At 48.4% G+C, this 18,255-nt stretch overlaps 1 protein-coding gene across 1 annotated transcript in view; it reads left to right on the top strand.

Moving 5' to 3' along the window:
• The window catches only part of LOC136149670 (heparan sulfate glucosamine 3-O-sulfotransferase 3B1), a 43,767-nt gene extending 26,365 nt beyond the window's left edge, over positions 1–17,402 (top strand). The window contains exon 2 of the mRNA XM_065910120.1: positions 13,135–17,402. Coding sequence (XP_065766192.1) covers positions 13,135–13,753 — 619 coding nt within the window. The 3' untranslated portion in view covers positions 13,754–17,402. The remainder of the gene's footprint in view (positions 1–13,134) is intronic.
• Positions 17,403–18,255: the final 853 nt, after the last annotated feature.

Genomic DNA, 18,255 nt, shown 5'->3' with positions numbered 1-18,255 from the left:
ACGGATTATGTCAAGTCTTCACTCTGTGGATCTGGTTTCAGCAGTTGGGTTGTTTCTTTTCATCAGCCTCAGATGGCTCCTGCCCCTAAATGGACTGTTTTACCTCATGTAAACCTCATTCTCTGCCATGGAAAGAAAGAGGGAGACAGAGAGAGGTGAGGAAGGAGAGCAAGAAAGGAAGAAAGGAGAAGAGAGGGAGGGAGGGAAGGAGGAAAGAAAGAGAAAGAAGGAATGAAAGAAAGAAAGAGAGAGGGAGAGAGAAGGGAGGGAGGAAGGAAAGAGAGAGAGAAGGAAGGAAGGAAAGAAAGAAAGAAAGAACCTTCCAAGGCAGGATGTGTTCATATGAAAGACTGCCTCATTTCCTGCTCTTCTTTGGCTTGGATGATCACATCTGTTCAGTGGTGTCAACGCAAGAAGGGGGAGTTTGGTTTTTCTTGGTTGCCAAGGTCCTACCATGGGACTAAGAAAGAAGGTCCAAACATGGGATCCTTCCTGGCACAAGTGAGAATTTCAGGAAATGGAGACTCTTTCAAATACTTGTTTCACAAGAGACTTTGAATGTGAGAACCAATGTGGAATTTCTTTTTCCTTAGCAATATTTCCCTACAAATCTCCCTAGTACCTAGAGTCGTAAGTCAAAGGAGATAAGGTTGGGACATGAGTGGGGGTCATCCCACCTTACCCTTAGGTAGGGTTTTGCTGTGTTAGGAGCTTGTTCACATATGAACTACAAGTGAGTCTCATTTTTGTTTTTTTTAATAAACAGGAAAAATATCTCCATTTTACAAATGAGGAGAGACAGCTCAGAGATGTTAGACAACTTGCCTGAGGACCCACAGCCTGACCTTGAGCTCTGCTTTCCTTTCTGTCCCCTCAGGCACCAGGTTGCCTGGTTTGAGGGCGCCCTTTACAGTACCCTCCGTCTGAATTACATTCTTGGGGTTGACCTGTATCCTCAAGCGTGCCTGAAGCACCCTTTGTACCTATTCAGTTATTAAATATTTATATAGATTCTCCTGTACCGACTTGTGCCAACCTACGACTGGCTGGGGAAGGAGGTGGCATGGGGGTGTGGTGGGCGAGATGGAGATTGTAAGGGTCCCCTTATAGAATTTTAGAGCCAACCTCTCTTTTAAACCAGTCCATTTGCTTTTTAAAAGATTTTTGATGTGGAACATTTTAAGTCTTTATTGATATTTTTTTACAGCATTGCTTCTGTTTTATGTTTGGGGTTTTTGGCCACAAGGCATGTGGTGTCTTGGCTCCCTGACCAGGAATCAAACCTACACCCCCTGCACTGGAAGATGGACTCTTAACAACTGGATCACCAGGAAAATTCCTATTAATTTTTTTTTTATTAGTGTCAAAGTCAACTTTTTTTATGAGTAAACCTTTTATTTTGTATTGGAGTATAGCCAGTCAACAATGTTGAGATAGTTTCAGACAGCAATGACTCAGCCATACATATACATGTATCCATTCTTCCTCAAACTCCCCTCCCATCAGGCTTCCAGGTAACACTGAGCGGAGTTCCCCGGGCTACACAGTAGGTCCTTGTTGGTTATCCATTTTAAATACAGCAGCGTGGACATGTCCATCCCAAACTCCCCAACTGTCCGTTCTCCCTGTCCTTCCCCCTGGCCACCGGAAGTTGGTTCTCTAAGTCTGTGAGTGTGTTTCTGTTTTGTAAATAAGTTCATTTGTATCACGTCTTTTTACAATGGAATACCACTCAGCTGTCAAAAAGAATGAAATCATGCCATTTGCAGCATCATGGATGGACCTATGGGTTGTCATACTGAGTTAAGTAATAAGTCACCCATTCATTTTTCTACACTGAGCCCGAAGCTTTGAGAGTCAGGTCTTAGGCTTTTGGCAGCGGCTGCGCAGGAACCAGAGCCCAGGGCCTCAAGTGTCCAGCACCCGGTAGACTCCACTGTGTCGGGAAGCCCCCTCCCCTCATCCTGGGTGCAGGCGGTGGGGGCGGTGGGTGGTGCGCTTCCCTGGGTGGGGAAGTGATTTCCATCCACTCTGTGTTGACTGGCGGTGCTGAGTGGTTCAGTCTTGAGTGAGGGTCTGTTTACTAACATTTGTACCTGGTTGCCAAGAGCACAGAGATGGGGCGGGGGAGGGAGGAGCCTTTCTTGGGGTGAAGCCTGAGCTGGGAGAGGATTTCAGGAGCCTATGAAACATACCAGCCAGTGCAGCCATCTGAGGGCTGGCCCCTTGTCCCTGGGGAGTCACCGAGGCGGAGCCAGGCTTCCAGCACCCCAGGGAGAAGAAGCGGGTTTCAGAGGGGAAGCCCACACGGTTCAGAGGGGAGGGCGGGGCGGGTCTACACAGAGAAGAATCTGTCCAGGGAGGGACAGCCTTCCCACATCTGGCTGTGCTGCTGAGGTCTCCTCTCCCTCTGGGTCCTGAGCTCTGCCCCCACCCCCCTGCCCACGGACAGGCTGATTTTACTTTCTAAAGACTGCGCTTCCCAGAAAACTTTTTTCCCCTCTCTTTCTATTGATCAAAAACAATTTTTTTTTTTCCAGGAAACGGGGGACACAGATTACTCTGATTTCACATGGTTTGTGCCCGCACACAGTGAGGTCTAATAAACACGAGCAGTGCCCCAGAGCGCCCAGACACAAAAGGCTATTAGCTTTTAATTGAAACCCTCCCTCCGCCCCCCACCCCCCCACCCCCAGCCCCTTCCAGGAACAGGAACTCAGGCCTTTGTGAAGCAGGGTCTATAGTGGAGGATTCTGCCAAAATGAAAGGAATCTTGGGTTGACCCAGAGCTGCAAGATGCTCTTTTGAGCACCACCCCCTTATGGCACTCAAAGGCTTTTCATTTTCTGAGCAGTATTGAAATTCTCATACAATGGAGGCCAAATCCTTGTGGTGGGGGTTGGGGGGTGGGAGGGGCGAAAGGGGCGAGGGCTGGCAGAGGAGGGGGCCGGGGGAGTCCATCCTTTGTTATGTCTCTTCTTTCCTACCCCTTACCTTTAAAAAAAAAAGTAAGTAAAAAGACCCAGTAAACTTTATAATGAATAATGACATCACTTCCGGGAGCCCAACTGCTCCTGGGACCAGAGAAACAAGGAGAACCGCAGACTATTTAAAATTTCATTTTAAGTTATTTTAAACACTCCCGAAGGAGTTCTTTGATATGCAAACATCTCGCCCAAACGGAGATAATTATTTATGGAGATGTGTGGCCCTTTCAAAGGGTGCTCTCAGCATCCTTGGGCTCAGAGACTTCCTACAAAGGAAGAAGGTTCCAGATAAGAAGGGGGCGAGCTGATCCCCACCTTCCTCCCAGCCCTCTTCCCTCCTCCCTCCTCCCTCCTCCCTCCTCCCCAGGGAAGAAAACTGCTTTAAAGATGAAACTTCCCAGGGTTACCGCTTACAGCTCCAGTTACAAGCCTCAGGAGCAACCGTGTCTCCTCGTCCGCAGTTGAGGTTGCAGGAAGGGTTCCTTTCTCATCTCTTCGGCTTTCATCTTCTAGAAGGGAACAGAAGCCACAAGCCTGGGCCATCGTCTTTGTCCCCTGTCCGCCTGAAGTCCACTGTCCGCCTGAAGTCCACTGTAACTTACAAACTCACAAGGGAGAAGCACGCTGCCCTGGGGACATTTTTGGGTACTCACCCGGGACGGAGGTTCAGGGCTGGTAGACAGGCTTTCGGGAAAGAGGACCCCAGCTGCCCACACTTGTCAAAACAGAAACCCCTCTGATTAGGTTGGTAATGACCCTGGAGACTGCTCTTTTTCTTCCCCCTGGTTTTCCTTTTTAAAAATATTTTATTTTATTTTTTTACTTACTTTTGGCTCCTCTGGGTGTCCATTGCTGCGTGGACTTTCTCTAGTTGTGGCAAGTGGGGGCTACTCTCCAATTGCGGTGTGTGGGCTTCTCATTGCTGTGGCCTCTCTTGTTGTGGAGTACGGGCTCTACAGGGCTCATAGGCGTCAGTAGTTGTGGTTCACAGGCTCAGCTGCTCCGTGGCACGTGGGGTCCTAGTTCCCAGATCAGGGATTGAACCCACGTCCCCTGCACTCGCAGGCAGATTCCTAATCACTGGACAAACAAGAAAGCCCCTCTCCCTGGTTTTTCTTTTGAAAATGCTGTAACCAGAGCACCCAGTGCTGACTGAAGCCTGGGGACACGTCCCCCTGCCTCTCCCCCCAACCGGTCAGCATCTGTCACCTCCTGGACTGTCAGCAATTTGCACTCTTCCTCCAGGCAGCATGGCCTCCCCTCCACACCCCCAGCAGCCCTTTCTGCCCTTTTCAAGCTGGCCAACTCGAATGCTTCCCTGGCCTCAGTCATGGGAGGTTGAGGCACTCAGCTAACCTCAGCCTAACTCCCTCCCCTGCGGACCAGGCAGGGCAGTGGGCCTCTGAGCCCAGGAGGAAAAGCTAAAGGAGGGGCCTGGGCAGTGAGCAGTCAGATCCCAAGAACCCAAGGGCATCCTTTCCTAAAAGAAGGCTTGTTATTTTTTGTTTGTTTTCTGAGTTTATTTTTTGTCATATATTTTCAAGGCAGGAAGTTGGAGATTTAATCCCTTATCATTCTGCTTACAGGTTAAGATGTTCTACCTGTGTTCACAGGTCAAGATGTCAAGGACAAACCCCAGGAGGAAAGGGTTTTCTTTCTTCCTGAGTGGTTGGGGGTGAAGGAGGCAGCATAGAGAATGCAAAGGTGCCGTGACCCCAGCATCCCAGCAGGAGCCCTCGGCCCGGAGTCGCAGGTGGAGGCGAGGGTACAGGGAAGACTCACGTGAGCACGGAGCACCAGTGCTGGTGGCCCAGGCTGGGGACACAAGGGTGCGTGACCCCATCCTTCCCAAGGAGGAAGCCATAGGCCACAGACAGGAAGAGGACAGACAGGATCTCAACCTTCTTCTTTTTCTTCTGTTTTTAAGCAGTTTTAGGTTCATTGCAAAAATCAAGCAGAAAGGGCAGAGTTCTGGAAACCAAGCATGGGCATTCATATTGGGGTTCAAGAACATTCCCATGTGCTTCCTGCTCCCCCTCAAGCACAGCCTCCCCCACCATTAATACCCCCCATCAGAGCAGTCCACTGGTTACGACGAGCTCATACTGCCACATCAGGCGTCTTCACGCCAAGTGCACGGTTCACAGCAGGGTCCACCCTTGGTGAGCTGTGTTCTGTGGGTTTGACTGTGAGACATGGTGCCATGTGTCCGTCATGATGGTATCGTTCAGGGTGTTTTCACCCCTCTGTGCTCTGTTCAGCGTCCCACTCCCTGCATCCCTGGGATCCCAGGGCTTTTGAGTTTTGCAGCTGATACTTGTGGGTTTAACAGCTATTTTTTTAAAATGGCGCCTCATTTGTTTAACCCTTCTAAGGGGGGATATCCTTATTTCCCACACTGATTTGGGACTGTGAGAGGAGGTTTGACTATTTACTATCTGTTTGCAGGGTGGGAGGAGAGATATAACCTTCCTAGAGATGCTGATAATTCTGTTTGTAAAGGTTTCTCCTGACCGCACCATGGGCTTTTGAGCTCTCAGAGGCTGGATGTGGGCTTTGAAAGTGAAAGTGTTATTCAGTCATTTCTGATTCTTCAGTGACCCCATGGACTGTGACCCCATGGAACCCTTGCCAGGTTCCTCTGTCCATGAATTCTCCAGGCAAGAATACCCGAGTGGGTAGCCATTTCCTTCTCCAGGGGATTTTCCCCATCCAGGGATCGAACCCACGTCTCCTGCATTGCAGGCAGATTCTGTACCATCTGAGTTACCAGGATGTGGGTTTTGGGAACAGCTAAAGACGATGCGGAATCGTTGCTTCCAGGCCTGAAATCCCCACCCTGAGTTTATCCTCAGGGCAGTTTATCAGAATTCGACCTCCTCTGTGTTACTGATTTACAGACTAGGAAGCCGAGGACGCTGGGATGTGGGGGTGGGGGTGGGGAACAAGCTAGTTAGGAGCCAAAACTGGAAGACAGATAGAGACCTGGAAACAACTTGTAGCTTCTTCTTCTTCTCTTAAAGCAACAGTAAATAGATTTGTGATGTCAAAATGTCTAAGTCTGTATTGACCATTTTCTCTTCTCAATCAATATTTCCATCCCAGTGGTATCAACACAAGGATTTAGGCTGCCTAGGGCCATTTGTAAGGGGATTTGCCTTGTGCACAGAGTTCGATTTTAGATTTTGATGGAAAGGAGCAGTGCGAGAGAAAAAGTGGGGAGTGATGGAACTGAGCTGGATTATGACTGTGATGCTGGCTCTTAGACAATTCTATGCATTTGTCCAAAGTCATAGAACTGGACAGAATGGTGATTTATGTATGTAGGTTTAAAAGTAGGTTCTAAAAAGGAAGGAAAAAGATCTTTACTGGAGGTCAGGAAACATGGGAATATTTCATTTTTTTTTTTAAAAATTGGAGTATAGTTGATTTACAGCTAATTTATGTTAGTTTCAGGTAGGTGTGTAGCAAAGGGATTTAGTTACACGTATTCCTGTCTCTATCTGTTTAACTATATCTTTCTTCAGATTCTTTTCTCATATAGATCATTATAGAATATTGAATAGCATTCCCTGTGCTATCCAGCAGATACTTGTTGATCTATTTTATCTATACTAGTATATACATATAGGGTATTTCTGGAACTAAACAGAGAGATCATCCTCCCCTCTTTCTAGTTTTCCTCAGTCCCGGAGGGAGCTGGGCCCACCCTACCCCATTGTGGCTTGCAGCTTTGTCTGCTCTCTGAAGTTCAAGTTCATTCACTTCCATCATCTGTTTTGTGTCAGTGTCTCAGCATCTGTTTGGCTGTAGTGCGGTGGGTTACACCCATCTCAATAACCTTCCTCTTTTTTCTTGCGTAACTTGCCAGTTCCAACAATAAGTTCACTTGCTGGACTCTGGGAGCCGACATGCCATCCAAAGAAAGAAAAGAAGCAGAAAAAGAAAATTAGGGCAATGTTGGCTGCTGAAGAACATCAGAATTACAAGGCTTTTAGAACTTGTCTGGTTCATTCAAATTTCCTCTGCCTATTGGCTTGAAGGTTTGTTTTTAAGAGTCTGCTTTCTGAGGTAACATATAAGAGCCCCAGCGAGACATGGGCTGTTCATTGTAAACACTGGGCTTCTCCAAAGCCCATGACGGCCATGCCCCTGGGGAGGCTGAGTCCACAAGTTGGCTCTCAGCTACCTCTGAGTCTGGCGAAGGCACAGGTGCAGGTGAGCGCCCAGACCTGGGGCTGAGATTCTTTATCCTCAAACCTGACTCTGGACATCCTCCTGGTTCACCTGCCACAAGCTTGTGAAAGAGGAAATGGCCCAGTGGTCATTTTGACCTTAATTCATCTTAGTTTCATGAGCTTTTCAAAAATGAAGAGACTTTAGTTTCATTTTAAGCCATGAATTTGGCAAAAGCATAAATCAGATAATTCGGGGCTTGTACTATTCTTCACCTGTTTGTTTTTTTCTTTCTTCTGTTTATGTTGATATTATCTGACTTTTGATGATGAAAGAGTTAGATGCATCTTTTAGTCTGTCATCACACGAGTTTCTTCTAGTTCTTTCAGTTTGCCTCATTTTGTTTTACGGAGAGCCTGATTTGTGTTTGATGATTAGCTGGGTGTAGTGTGTGTGTGTGTGTGTGTGTGTGTGTGTGCGCGCGCGCGCGTGCATCTCTGTGCATCTGCATACATGCATGTCTTTGTTGTTGTTTAGTCACTCAGTCGTGTCTTGACTCTTTGTGACCCCATGGACTGTCAGGCTCCTGTCCATGGGATTTCCCAGGCAAGAATACTGGAGTGGGCTGCCATTTCCTTGTCCAGGGGATCCTCCTGACCCAGGGGTTGAACCTGTGTCTCATGCATTGGCAGGTGGGGCATCACCCTCCCTTTGGGGCCTGGTCTGCTTTGCACGGGGAGGATATGACCCCGAGTTCTCTAGACTTCATTCCAGGAATTTGGTTCAAATCCTGCCTTGGATTAGCTGAACAGCTTTTGTTCTGTTAACAATATTGTTTTCTTGACTTTTTTCCACCACGGGGGGCCTCCATCACCACCCAGCACCACGCCCCCCCCCCCCAACCCATAGGTGCACATGGCATCCGCAGAATAAGGGGCTGAAGTGCAGGGCAGCTGCCAGGCTCATGGATGCCCCAGGGTGACAATTTCCAGGACCCCACCCACAGGGGCCTGATTCTGTGGGTCTAGGGCGGGGCCCGGGCATCCAGCACCCTCGTCATCAAGGCTGAATCCCACCACCGCCAAGGGGCCCGTTGCTTTCTTTTGAGTTTCCTGAAATATATTGAAAGCCTGAAATACCTGCTGCAAATCCTCCAGTTTCTCAGGTTCCTGCTCCGTGGTCCAGGTCTTTGAGGGCCCTGGTGTTCCCAGACTGGTCATCCTCAGGCCTGAATGTCATGAGTGTGACTTGAGACCCCTGCTTAGCACCTCTTCTTCTTGTCCTGAGGATGGGTGGGTGGGAGCATGCATCTTCCTGAGACTTGCCCCAGAGAGACTTCCAGGTCCACTGGCTTCATAAGCACCGTGGGGAATATGTGCCAGGTGTGGAAGAGTGTCCCTTCCCACCCACGTGGTGGAGAAGGGAGGATGGGGTGGGGGGTGGCCTCTGGCAGGAGGAACTACTGTTCCATCCTGTCTTGATCCCTAAACCTCATCCTATGCAGTTAGCAGAAAGCGTGTGTGAGCCTAAGACATCTATTGTTTCAAAATCTGACTCATCTTTGAACAATTATGATCGTAGTCATGTGATTCTAGCCCTGGAATACCTATTATTAAGATGCTAATCTCCAAATGAGAAGAAGAAATACAGGTATCTCTTTAAAGAAAGGACAGGTGTGTAGCTCTTTGTACATTTCATCATAGTAGGAAAAACACAGAAGGCTGGGTGGAGGAGGTGTGGTGTTGGGGGTATCAGAGGGCCCTACTTCGGGTTGGATCTCAGCTCTTGGCCTGCTGGCAGCGGGTGACCCTCCCTGCCAGCCCCAGCTCCCTCCTCAGTAGGTTGGGGCTGGCAGTGCCCCCTCGAAGGCTTGTGCGTGAGGGATTAGGTGAGGCACAGTATGTGAAAGTTTCTCTGGGAGCCCCAAAGTGCTGCCTAGATTACTAGCTGTGGCTATCAGTTTGAGAAACTGGCTTTCCTAATGAGCTGCTCAATTAAACCGCAACCTGCCTGCTGGCTTGGGAGGCCCGCCTGCGGCTGGAGCCACCACTGGAGGGGTCACTGGGGTGAGCTGCAGGGCCCATGTAAGGGGGATCACCCTCGGCCATGTCTCCATCTTTTTCTTCTTGGAGCCACTGCTATGCCCGGAGAGGTTCTGAGTGTCCAGACAAGAGAGCCCGGCCAGTAAACGGTGAGGGTGGGAGGAAGCTGGGCTCCGGAAGTGAATGGAAAAGGGTTTTGCTCCAGGACCAGGGGTACTGGGGGGTGGGTGGGGGAGAGGGTGACAGAAAAGCTGACGAAGGCAAGAACAGGGTCTTGCCTATAACTGCCCAGAAGGGTCAACAGCACACTTCTTGGGCCATGCTGGGGAGGTGCCCCACTCTGTCTGAGCCCAGACCCCGGTGCCAGGGGAGGGGAGGAAAAATAATTTTCCCTCCTCCCTTCTAGGTTCTTAGCTGAGGAACCACCCCCCCCAACCCAGCTCCCTGTAATAAAAGACAGTCAGCAGAAGAAAAACAAACAAATTTAATAACATGTGTCCCTCCTGTGTACAAGGGAGATACCCAGGAAACCTGAGCAAGTCTTGGAAACAGCCCAAGCCTCCATCTTAAATGTCATCTCCAGCTGGAGACAAAAGATTTTTGGAAGGGGGAGGCCAGTTCTGGGAGGTGGTGGGGAAAAGCCCAGTAGATAAGGGCACAGCTGTTGGGCAGACTTAACTCCATGGATACGAGATTCTAGAGATATAACCAGTCTTCTCCTGGTACAGACAGGAAGACGCTCTTGTTATTCAGTTGCTCAGTTGTATCTGACTCTGTGACCCCGTGGACTGCAGCACGCCAGTCTTCCCTGTCCTTCACTATCTCTCGGAGTTTGCTCAGACTCATGTCCACTGAGTCTATGATGCCATGCAACCATCTTATCCTCTGTTACCCCCTTCTCCTCCTGCCCTCCATCTTTCCTAGCATTTCCCTTATAAATATAAATGTCTCTTAGTAAAAGTTAGCATTAACTGGTTTTCAGAGCTTTTCAACGTCCTTTGTTTCTTAAAAATAATCAGCCTAAAATAATCCTTAACCCAAAGAGACATATTTTGTGTGGCATGTTCTACTCCCCTCCCCCCACCACAGAAATGCACCTGGAAACCCATGGAGAGGACTCAGGGAGCACCTGCTGAAATGATGGAGAACCCCGTAGCATGTTCACCCATCAGCTAGCTGCTCTGTGTCCACACCACGCACACCCAGGGAAAGGTGTCTGTGGAGCCTGCAGTGGATGGGGACTGAGACTCGGTGTCTGCAGTTCCCCAGCTGTTATTTGATAAACAGAGAAAGTTTTAAGACCCTGAGTGCTTGCTGACATCCATGTGCAACCTCTGGACTGCCCCGGGGAGACGGGGTCCTTTGGAGCTCATACTGCAGCGTGCCAGGGGTCACCCAAGAATCTGACCCCGGTCCAGAGATGCACTATGGCCGAGTAGGCTGTGCCTTTGGACTGTAAGATGGTGACCATCTCCTGCTCCTTTTCTGCTCATCCTGGTATGGCCTCTCTCACTTGGCCATTTTATTCCATGATCGCCAGGCCCTTGTTTAGGGACGTTGAGGGGATGCAGGCAGCAAAGGTTCAGAGGTGGTTCTAGAGCCCAGGTGGGCAGAGAGCCACGTCCACTCTTCTGAGGCTTTGCCTGTCCCGTGGGCATCCCGATGGGTCCTCCGCAGGTGAACCAAGGCAGTGACCAGTCTCTGCGTGTGGGCCTTGCCTCCTTGCACCCATTCCCTGACACTGTCAGCAGTAGGGAACTGACAACCTTTCTTTGGCACCAGTTAGCTCCCAGGCTCGGTCCCAAGGAGAAACTCTGGGTGGTGGACATCATCCTTTTTCTCACGGACCAAATGAGAGAACGGAGGCATAGACACGTGAGGGGCACACACCTCAATCCACGGGGTGCTGAGAGGCCGACCAGGGGCTGGACTTCAAAGTCTGTACTCGGTCACTCGGAGCCTCTGCAGACCGACCCCAAAGCTGCCGCACGTGCATGGCCCTGGAGAACGTGGTGGGTGGGGTTTTCTTCAGTCATAGGGATAGCACTTGGATTCTGACTATTGAGCCCTTGTAGACTCGGTCTAGATGTAGGTAGCTGAACATGGGAAAAAAACTCGGGGAAAAAAACTCGGGTTTAATCAGACTCGACCTGCTTTTGAGGGAAAGGCAGAATAAGTTGAAAGCCTGGCCCTCTTTAATCCTCCATCGAATTAGCCTGATGACAGGGCTACCTTCATCTAAGTGGTAAATGGGCAAAGTGGGTCAATCCAGCTTTAGCTTAAGCTGGGGCTGGTTGCAGGGTTGCGGGGCCACCCCGCATCAGGGAGACGCCCGCTTCCTCTAATTTGCTGTGGAGTCTGTTGCTCTTTTCTGGCTCGTGTGATAGAGTTTATATCATCATTTCTGTAAACATCTTCGTAAAGCAATTTTGGTCTCAGTAGATTAGGGATGGCTTGAAGCTGGACGTTTAGAACATCCTGAGTGTTAGTTGCTCAGTCACGTCCGACTCTTTGCGACCCCATGAACTGCAGCCTGCCAGACTTTCCTGTCCTCCACTATCTCCTGGAGTTTGCTCAAGTTCTGCCTGTGTAGTAACATTTAAATTATGTGGCAATAAATAAATATCATACAAGTCTCTCTCTCTTTAAAAATATTTATTTGTTAATTTATTTATTTTGGTTGTACCGGGTCTTAGTTGTGGCACGTGGATCCTTCATTCCCTGACCAAGGATCAAGCCCAGGACCCCTGCATTGGCAGCGAGGAGTGAGTCTTAGCCACTGGACCATCAGGGAAGTCCCTGTCTCTTTTTTAATTACTTATTTTTAATTGGAGGGTAGTTGCTTTACAATACTGTGTTGGTTTCTGCCATGTATCAACATGAATCAGCTATAGGTATTCACATGTCCCTTCCCTCTTGAACCTCTCTCTCACCTCCCACCCCATCCACCTCTCTAGGTTGTCACAGAGCACTGAATTTGAGCTCCCTGCATCATACACCAGGGATCTATAAAAATTAGATTTCCACCAGCTGTCTATAAAAAATGGAATCTGAAGTAGTTTTGGAGGCTTCTAGAGTTGTGTCTCAGCACATTCTCTCTTTGCATCAGTTTATACTTCATCTGACTCCTCCGGACTTTTTGGCAACTACTTGCCTCGAGGCCTTCAGGGATGCTTTTCACAGTGAAGGCGTTTGGTCGGTGGTCACTGTGACGATGCTAGTACACCCTGACTGGCTCAGGGGACATTTTCATTCCCGTGTCCACTGGGCTTTTGTCCCAACATGGTAAGCACAGCAGGGCAGGATAGGGAGGACGTGGGGATGCCAAAATCTCCAGGAGCCCCAGGTGATATTATTTTGAAAGACACATACCCAGAGGTGAGAGGTCTCTGTGTTCTGAAGTCAGATATCCGGGGCCATGTAAAAGCTGGATACGCCCCCAAATAAGGGAGAGACACCCAGGAGAAGATCTCAGAGAAGGTCGAATCTTACTCCGTCTACCCTAAAGTGCCTTTCCACCTTAGGTGGAGAGCATCTGGCCTCCGACCTTCAGATAGGACATACCTGTATCTCTCAGCTCTGAAATTCGACTTGCATTTTTTTTTTTATGTTTCTACAAACTGAAATTAGATGGAGCTAGGATTAGAAGTGCTGACATTGCAGCTCCATGCTCAGTGATGACCTAAAGGGGTGGGATGAGGGGACCGGTGGGAAGGAGTCGCAAGAGGGAAGGGATATATGTATACATATGGCTGATTCATGGGTGTTGTACAGCAGAAATTAACATATTATAAAGCAGTTACCCTCCAATTAAAAAAATAAATCAGAAAAAAAAAAGCAAGAATAGCAAAAAAAAAAGTATTGCTACTGAGACGTGTGGCCAAAGAGCTGTGACCTCTGACCCGCCCTGGTCTGTTTGCTCCGCGCAGGGACCTGATGCCGAGGACCCTGGACGGCCAGATCACCATGGAGAAGACGCCCAGCTACTTCGTGACGCGCGAGGCGCCCGCGCGCATCTCGGCCATGTCCAAGGACACCAAGCTCCTGGTGGTGGTGCGGGACCCGGTGACCCGGGCCGTGTCGGACTACACGCAGACGCTCTCCAAGCGGCCCGACATCCCCAGCTTCGAGAGCCTGGCCTTCCGGAACCGCTCGGCGGGCCTGGTGGACCGCTCGTGGAGCGCCATCCAGATCGGCCTGTACGCGGAGCACCTGGAGCGCTGGCTGCGCCACTTCCCCGCCCGCCAGATGCTCTTCGTGAGCGGCGAGCGCCTGGTGCGCGACCCGGCCGGCGAGCTGGGCCGCGTGCAGGACTTCCTGGGCCTCAAGCGCATCATCTCGGACAAGCACTTCTACTTCAACCAGACCAAGGGCTTCCCCTGCCTCAAGAAGGCGGAGGGCAGCGGCCGCCCCCACTGCCTGGGCAAGACCAAGGGCAGACCCCACCCCGAGATCGACGCGCAGGTGCTGCGGCAGCTGCGGGATTTCTACCGGCCCTTCAACCGCAAGTTCTACCAGATGACGGGCCACGACTTCGGCTGGGACTGATGGCACTCCCTTGGGCTTAGGAAATATTGAGAGAGATTATATGTATGTAAAATGTACAGAAATCTATTTTATAATAATTTATTTTTAATTCATAAGCAATTAATTCACTAAGCTGCCTAGCCACACTCTTTTAGAGAGTCACGTAATCTGTTAACATTCCAAAGTGTTTTCTAATATTTTCTTCTTGTCCTCGAAATGGATGGTGCTTCCATTTTTTTTTTCCTTTGAGTTTTCTTTCTACCCATTGTATTTAAAGAAAAGAAAAGCACAACTTGAGATTTTTGTTGTTACGGGTATGCAGCCTTCGATCGCTGTCTGGATGTGTTTGCCATCTCCTTGTTCTGAAACTCCCCTCTCTCTGGCTGCCTGGCCACCCCTGGGAGCTCTGAGGTGACAGACCGCCACGTGGCAGCTTCCTCGGCCACTTTCTGACATGTCCAAGGGCGCAGACTCTAGACCACAGCGCTAGGTCCACCCCCCACCCCCCCAAGTCCACTCAGCGCCTGGGAGAATCACTACCTTGGCTGGGACATCCATGTCCTCTTAGAGTCTGCTGGTGAGGGGTGTCAAGGTCATGGACTTTAGCTTTTGATTTTGAAGGCTGCCCCCTTGCCTCCTCTTCTGCCCCATCCCCAGTTCATCAGCCGGATTGAAGTGTATGCAAATGTCAGTCCCCTCCCCCGACTTTCCCAGGTCCTGTGCTTGGCTGCTGCTTTAGAAATAAAGATGTTCCCTTCTAATTTGCATGCGAGTGCATCCTGCGTGCTCCGTTCTCAGGCAGACAGTTTCTGCCTTGACACACCAAAGAATCCCCCCGGTTAGCAGAACGACCAGCACAAACCAGGGGTGCTGGGCGTCGAGACCTGAAGGGGTCAGGTGCCTCCCCTCCTGACTCCACCAAAATGCCAGGACCAGCCCCTGTTTGGGGTCTGGAATTCATCTCCCTGGAATTTCTAGCTCATCTCAGACAACATGGTCTGTAGCCAACAGCCAGACAGAACCAGGTGTGGCTCTTATAAAGAGAGACTGGGAATGCTGGCCCCGTGTTGCCCGTGACACTCGAGCCTGGGCTGTCTCTTGTTCTAGCCAGGCCCTGGCAGGAGAGGTACCAGCCTTGTAGCTGCTGATGTGAAATGGTCTCCTCTGCTTCTCTCTGGAGGGAGCGGTGGGGTGGGAAGGCCGGGGGAGTCATTTGATGCTGACCAGCTAGTGGCTGTTGGGTAACCCTATAGCAATATGACATAATAATAGTCTCTTCACTTGATCCTCAGTTTTTTAACCCAGAATGGTTCTACCATCAAAGAATTTTTGCATTATACTTTCATCAAGGAATGTGTGGGAAGATGTTGTCAACCTGGTTGGGTTGCAGTAGTTACAAAGGACACTTTTGTCTATTCTATGGGGTAACTCGCTTGCTAGAGAAGCAAAACACTGGTCTTGAAGGGATGTCTTGTGGATAAGCTGGTTTGTCTTTGCACACGTAGCTAGCTTGTGCTTAGCAGCAAACTGTCATGTAGGTTGGGTGTAGGAGGATGGACATGGGGTGGGGGCAGGGAGCTGTGCATTCCTGAGATGCTATAATCATTCCGTAGCTTTGTTACTGCCTACACTAAGCCGAGGAGAACCTGCACTTAGGGGAATGCCCATAATCACAGGGTGGTTCTCCCTTCTTGCTGCTTGGGTGTCAAAGACATCCTCATAAGGGTGCTAATTGATCATACATTTCTCCAATCGGAAAGCTGATTAGAAATAAAACCAGGAACACCTCCTCTTTTCCGTTACAGCAGAGCATGGCTTCAGGTCAGAGTCAGTCCACAGCCACCACCTGCTCCTGCCCCATCTGCTTTCCGGCCGCTCTGGTGCCCTGCCGTGGCACGTGATGGCCAGTTGCAGAGAAGTTCAGAGAAGGGCTTGCCACAAAGCAGTGGGGGAAATGCACACAGGCTTCTCCTTCCCCTCCGGGTCCCTGCTTGTCTTTCCAAGCTGGACCATTTTTGATTAAGCTGTTTATTCTCTGCCTTAAAACTGAAACAGGAAATCCTCAGCTTGAAGGAGGGTCATTTAGTCGTGAACACTGAAGTAAGTCAAGGTTCCATTCTAGGTCAAATCCTTGAATCCAAACAGATGTCGATAATTAGCACTGAAGGACTAGAGTGAGTTTTTCCATGGAAGACAAATAAATCAGATTTCCTGTGCATCTCTTCCGAGGGGTCTGAGGGCTTGTGGTTTCTGACTGTTCCTGATGGCTCCCAAGGTTACACCCCATCGCGTGATACTTATTACAGGGCCCACATGTCTTCCTCCTGGAGAAGTCAGGCAACACATAAAATCAGGCCTTAACTTTCTTCCTGTTCCAGCCATCTGCAAGACCAGCATCTTAACCTTTTCACTGCTAGAAGGCAAACACCATATCACCTCTTGGCAAATTTTGTCCTAACGCACGTTTTGGGTTTCTTCCAGGTTACAGGAAAAGCTCTGATATTCATGGGGTACTCTTTGCTCCACTCAATGTGTTTAAAAACAAACAAAAGTGCTGAGAAAAAAACTGGAGGTTTCTGTTGTTCCTATCTAGCCCACGCTGTCTTTGAGGTGTTTGTCCAGTCGTCTGTGAACTTGGTACGTGGGACCTGGAAAGGTGTTCAGGTACACTGACTGCATCATAAGCATCTAGTTGGAAGATGAAGGAGGAGAAATTGTCTCCTTCCTCCTAGGAAGTCACTCTGAGTGACAGGTACATTATAGACATCGAAGAAACAGAGTTTCCGATCCTGCCAGGATATTTTCATAAGAAAGGAAAAATGGAAGAGCCCATTCAACTAGAAACACTCAGTGTCGAAAAGGCTGAGGTAGAAGTAGATATCTTTTTCTTTTCAGTTGATCAAGAAAGATGGTCAATAAAACTTCAAGGTGTGGTTAGATTTTTTTTTTTCACTTTTGTAACATTAATTTATGACTGAGTTTCATTCTACCCAGCAATCTGAAATACTGTGCAAATCCTAGCTGTTTCCTCTATAACCTGGATGTTAGAATAGCCCATATGTACAAAAAGGAAAAAAAAAATTAAATCAAGTATTTTGTCCTATGTATAACACAAATTAATTTTACACAGAAAAAGATGTTTCTAGGAAAATGAAATTCTGGTAATTCATACTATTTCTTTGTATGAACAAATAAAATATATTTTACCAACTCGTGGGTGCTTCTATGTTTTATTATGTGTTGTGGATGGACAGGGAGGTGGTGGTTGCTGTTCAGTCACTAAGTCGTGTCCAGATCTTTGTGACCCCATAGACTGCAGCCCATCAGGCCCCTCTGTCCTCCACTTTCTCCTGGAATTTGCTCAAATTCACATCCATTGAGTCCATGATGCTATCTAACCATCTCATCCTCTGGCACCTTCTTCTTTTTTCCTTCAGTCTTTCCCAGCATCAGGGTCCATATCATTAGCAAACAACCGGTTTTCTTTTAACAAGGCAAACCATCTCCATGGTTATATGGATTATTATTTACCACTTTAAACATTCGATTCATTCTTCTACTTGATATTTTTAAATTTTCAATTGAGATTTACTTTCTGGTTGCATTGTATTTTATTGTTATTTTCTAAAAATACTTATTTCTTTGACTGTGGTCTTATTTGGTCTTAGTTGAGGCATGTGAGATCTTTAGTTTTAGCATGTGGGATCTGGTTTCCTGACCAGGGATGAAACCTGGCCCCCTGCATTGGGAGATGGAGTCTTAGCCACTGAACTACCAGGGAAGTCTCTCTGGTTGCATTTTAAAGTAGCCAACACTAAGTTAATAAATTAAGGCTCAAGAATCCTGACCTATTTTTTTGTTTGTTTGTTTTATAAGCCACTTTATTGAGGTGAGATTGGTATACAAAAGTGTGCATGTTTAATGTATACCACTGAATGAGTTTAGTGTGAGTACACACCTGTGAAAGCAATGCCATAAACATAGCCATCACCTCCAAAAGTACCCCCCCGACCGTTTTTATTCATATTTTTGTGGTAAGAACATTTTACAAAAGACCCACACTCTTAGCAAATGCTTAAGAATTCAGTATAGTATTGTTAACTGTAGGCACTATGGTGTCTATTAGGTGTCTTGGATTTAATTCATTTTGTGGAACTGAAATTTTATTCAATTTAAAAAGGAAACATCTTAACAGTTTCAGGTGAATAGCCATTCTCTCATGCCATAAAGAAGCGATCTTAATTAAAAGCATAAATATTAATAGAACAAAAACTAATTGATGCTAACAATTTCTAGTTATGTATAACTCAAACCATGTTTGCCATAAGCTAACCTCTGCTCCTGGCAAAGGTCACTCCTGTTGAAGGCTCGTACTTAACCTGAGATGTGCATCTTGCCATGAAGGAGGGAAGAGAACTGAAGAGGGAATGATTTGCTTTTTGGGGTTGAGTCCAGCTTACCATTTTGGAAAGGCAGTGAGAAGAGCACCCTCCAAATGGGGGGATGCCTGCTGCTCAGCCAAG

The sequence above is a fragment of the Muntiacus reevesi genome, chromosome 18 (assembly GCF_963930625.1).
Source record: "Muntiacus reevesi chromosome 18, mMunRee1.1, whole genome shotgun sequence".
Lineage (NCBI taxonomy): Eukaryota > Metazoa > Chordata > Mammalia > Artiodactyla > Cervidae > Muntiacus > Muntiacus reevesi.
Note: the sequence above shows the minus strand (reverse complement) of the source record. Positions and strands in the feature narration are given on the sequence as shown.